This window comes from Tupaia chinensis, unplaced genomic scaffold, assembly GCF_000334495.1.
Source record: "Tupaia chinensis unplaced genomic scaffold, TupChi_1.0 Scaffold000247_1, whole genome shotgun sequence".
Classification (NCBI taxonomy): Eukaryota; Metazoa; Chordata; class Mammalia; order Scandentia; family Tupaiidae; genus Tupaia; species Tupaia belangeri.
Window position 1 is genome coordinate 4,068,445 of NW_006159725.1, and position 4,168 is coordinate 4,072,612.

Sequence of the window (4,168 nt, forward strand, 5' to 3'; positions counted from 1 at the left end):
CCTTCAGCCTGGGGATGTGCAGCCACCAGAATGTTCTTTTCTTTTTCTTTTCTTTTTTTTTTTTTAAAGAATTATTTCTTCTTTCTTTTTTTCTTTCATTTGACCAGAGAGGGAGAGAGTAAGAGAGAGGGAAAGTGAGAAAGCAAGCCGCCAGGTCCAAGACTCGAACCGTGGTCGACCATGTGGGAGTCCAGTGCCCTTACCTATCACGCCACCTGCCGGCCTCCACCCAGAATGCTCTTTCTCCTGGGAAAGGGACCCTGGGGAGCGGGATTAGGGGTGGTGGCGTGGTGTGGCATTGACCAGCTCCATGGAAGTCTGTGTCTACTCGCCGTTGTGGGGTCCTCGGACCTGGGCAGTGTCCTCCCGCTGGCCCTGCAGCGAGCAGCGTCTGTGCTCCAGGCACCCCGAATTCAGGCCCTTTGGGTCCAGTTGTAAACGTACAGGGTATGTGTCAGGCAGGCGTGGGAGGGTGTACCGCCGCCAACGTCACTGTCACCAAGACAGCTGTGCACTCACAGATCCCAGCACGCCACGCTGGGCCACACAGGGAGCCCCCAGGATTGGCTGGGACCCGGAGGCAGCGAGGGAAGGAAGGGAAAGGCCCCTTACTGTGACCTCTGTAGAAAGGAAGGGGTGAGGCGGGGGCTGATGAGCAGGCCACACAGGATCAGGACTGGCTGGTGTGAAGCGTTTCCCGGGCTCCAGGGCATAGCTGTCTCCGGTCGCTGGTACCTGGTCTTGGGCCACTCAAGGCAGGGAGCCGTGGTGTGGAGCGAGAGGAGCGAGGGAGTGAGTCGTTCCCCATCTCGGGAATTAGCTGACCCTTCTCGCCGGCAAGGGCCCAGAGGCCAGAGCCTTAACAGGCCAGAAAGACCGTGGGCAGCAGAGTTCCCGCAGCCACCAGCTGGCTGCAGAGTTCGGATCACACTCTGGGAGACAGGTGGGATGGGCCATGGGCCCCAGACACTCCCCACTCGGGTGCAGTCGGGCATGGAGAAAACTCTCCAAACCAGAGAAGACAAAGAAGAAAATTATAATTCCCCCCAGGGTTAGTTCATTTTATTTATCTATTAAGTTGTCGAAAAGTCATGACGTACTTTTCTGTTTCCCTATGCAAAAATGTGTCATGACTTTTCCAGTGACCCAATATAAAACAATGTGTATATATGACATGTGTAAAATTATGCATATATGTATCACTTTGTGGGTGCTTACGTGTATATATGTGTGTATAAACATATGTATACGCGTATATGTTGGGTCGTCAGAAATGTCGCAAGGTATTTTTACATAGAAAAACAGAGACCTACGTCATGACTTTTCCGACCAACAATACATATGTGTGTTGCGTGTGTGCACCATGGATGGAGTGAAATACATGTGCCTGCCTTGACAAAGCCCAGACTTACTACTGCTCCAAACTGAGGAGCTGGACTGCCCAGCATCTCCCGGCGTCTGCAGCCCGCGTACAAGCCCCACTGCTTTCTCAGGCTGCGATCTGCCTTGCTCGGCCTCAGCTGTGGACCCTCGTGGTACACAGGCAGCGCCAGCACACTGAGGCTGGAAGCCACGTACAAGGCCTGGGTTCTGTTTCACGACTGACCTGACCACGGCTAGGCACAACTGCATGCACCTGTAACCCTGTAACTGGAAGACGGGGGCAGGAGGATCGCCATGCAGTGGGACTCTCAAAAACAGCCGTCTCCAGGCCAGCAGGTGGCGTGGTGGTTAAGGTGCTGGACTCCCACGTGGCTGACTGTGGCTCAAGTCCCAGACCTGGCGGCCTGCTTTCTCATCTCTCTCTCTTTCTCTCTCTCTCTCTCTAGTGAGCACATGTGTCCTATAGCAATTTTTTTTAAAAATAATAATAAAATTAAGTAAATAGTTCTTTTTAGAAAATGTTTATCTCTGTCTTTCTCCCTTACCCCTGTCTCTCCCTGTCTCTCTCTCAAAGGAAAAACAAAAGCTAGTAAAACAGGAATGTGTCTGAGTCCCCACTGGCAGGGTGGAATGTTCCACTCACTACTAGTGCCATCTCTCAGTGAGACCGAGGACCACCCACCTGAGTCACAAATGCCCCCACAAAGTGATCATAAGAATTCTGCCTGGTGAGGAGAGGCTGCCAGGAGTCCTTGCCCTGACTCTGACTGGTGGGTCTAGTCAGGGAGGGCTGCCTGGAGGAGGTGGGCAGCAAGGTAGGCTGTGATGCGGTTTGGCAGAGGCATAGGCATCACAGGCAGGGTGAGTGGTGTGACCAGGGAAGCTCATCCAACAGAGGTGCTGTCCCCAGCACTGGAAGGGCCACCCCACAGCTGCCGCACAGAGACAGGGCCCAACTGCCGTTCCAGGCCATTCTCCTGGGCCAGAAAACGGAAGCACCGGCTCACACAGTCCTGCCACTGCCTGCTTCCTGGACCGGACCTGGGGGCGGGCTTGCAGAGCTCACAGATTTCCCACGAAACCTCGGTGCGCGTCCTGCGGGCTCGATTGTTAGGTGGTGGCCTTAGGATGGGTGCACTCTCTGGAGAGAAGCAGTGAGAAGGACAGTGAGGAATCACCACCTGCTTGCCAGGGGAGAGCCATGCCATAGTCCCTTCTCCTCTTGGCACTTTGGGCACACACTCATACAGGCCAGGCGTGTTTTCCAAGCTGCGGAGTCGAACCGCGGAGTTGGCCACATGGGATCTAGTGCGTTACCCAGCCTGCTACCAACCAGCCCTGCCATGTTTTTAAAGGCACTGATCCCTCTGTTTTGTTTTAATGCTCGGCCTCTTGTTAACATTCTTATTCCTGCCATTTTCTCCGTCTTAGTTCCTAGATCCCCCTCTTCCTCTCCGCACAGTCAGGACCCCGTGAGAACTAGCATGGCTTAGGACGGTGCTCTCAGGAGGCCAGCGGGAGTGAAGGGGGGAAACGCTGGTGCGGGTGTGGAGCCGAGGGGTAAAAGGAGGGTGTGTGCGGAGAGTCAGGAGTACATGGGACTCCAACCTCAGACCCTGCCCAGCCAGGACGGACCCCGCAGAGCCCAGGCCTCGTTCTCGTGTGGGCCCGTGGGGTCTGCAGTCACAGTTACCCAGGAGCCTGCCACGGCCAGTGGGAGCGGGGAGCGGGCCCTGGGCGCTTGTTCCAAGTCCGGGACAGAGATCACCTTGGTCCCGGGTGACATGGGTTTGTGCTGCTGATCTCAGTGGCAGCAAAAGGTGGAGCCGTGGCCACCCTCCGAGGGCCGACGGGTCCCGTCTGCCCACCTCTGTTGAGCTCCGTGCTAGGCAGGCGATGGGCATCTTGCTCAGTCCCTTGGTGCGTGGGCAGCCGTGGAGGTGGCTACTGCCCTCTGGCCCAGCTAGGTGTGTGGTCTGACATCTGCCCTCCCAGGCGGCCAGCTCCGGGCCCCTGCGGAGACTGGGGGGCCTCGGGAAGAGGTGTCTGAGCTGCTCTGCCCTCCCGCAGCCCCTGTGCCCCAAGGAGCTCTGGCACTTTGTCCACCAGTGCTACGGGAACGAGCTGGGCCTGACCAGCGACGACGAGGACTACGTGCCCCCCGACGACGACTTCAACACTATGGGGTGCGTGAGGGTGCGGGCGGGCTGCCCAGGGCTCCTGGGGCCGAGGGGTGAGCTGTGGGGTCTCCTGAGCCAGGGGATCAGCCAGCAGACAAGGGGGCCTTTTGGCAGCATGGCAATGGGCTTTTCCTCGGCGTGGGATGGGGAGGCTTGGAGAAGGGGGACTGAGGAGGCCTGACTTGGCATTTTACCAGGACCTCTTTTACTTCTGTGTTCAAAATGCACTGACGGGGACGGGGACAGGAGCAGGGGGTCCATGAAGAGGCTATCGAATCATTTAGATCGTTTAGGTGACCGGTAGTGGGGGGTGTGCCAGGAGGGCAGCGGTAGAAATGGTGCTAAGCGCTTAGTCTCCGAGTTTATTTTGAAGGCTGCGCCGACGGTCAGAAAGGGACCACGTGTGTCTCTTACATCTCTCTTCTGGTTTCACCATCTGGAGGGGCAGGGCCAGGCTGAGCAGGTTTAGGGAAGAGGCCAGGAGGTCCGTCTTAGGCGGCTGGGGGTCGAGGTGCCTGGTAGCCACGTGGAGGTGAAGTGTACGCTGGGAACCAGCTGCTGGACTCGAACGGTCTGGACTGGTGGGCATGGTGGGAAATAGCTGC

General features: G+C 57.0%; 1 protein-coding gene across 15 annotated transcripts in view; it reads left to right on the top strand.

The window, feature by feature from the left end:
* Nucleotides 1–4,168, top strand: part of GRAMD1B (GRAM domain containing 1B) — a 252,750-nt gene that overhangs the window by 228,823 nt on the left and 19,759 nt on the right. For all 15 annotated transcript variants that reach the window (XM_014587922.2, XM_006148813.3, XM_006148812.3 and 12 more), the window contains one exon: nt 3,454–3,569. In XM_014587922.2, coding sequence (XP_014443408.2) covers nt 3,454–3,569 — 116 coding nt within the window. The remainder of the gene's footprint in view (nt 1–3,453; nt 3,570–4,168) is intronic.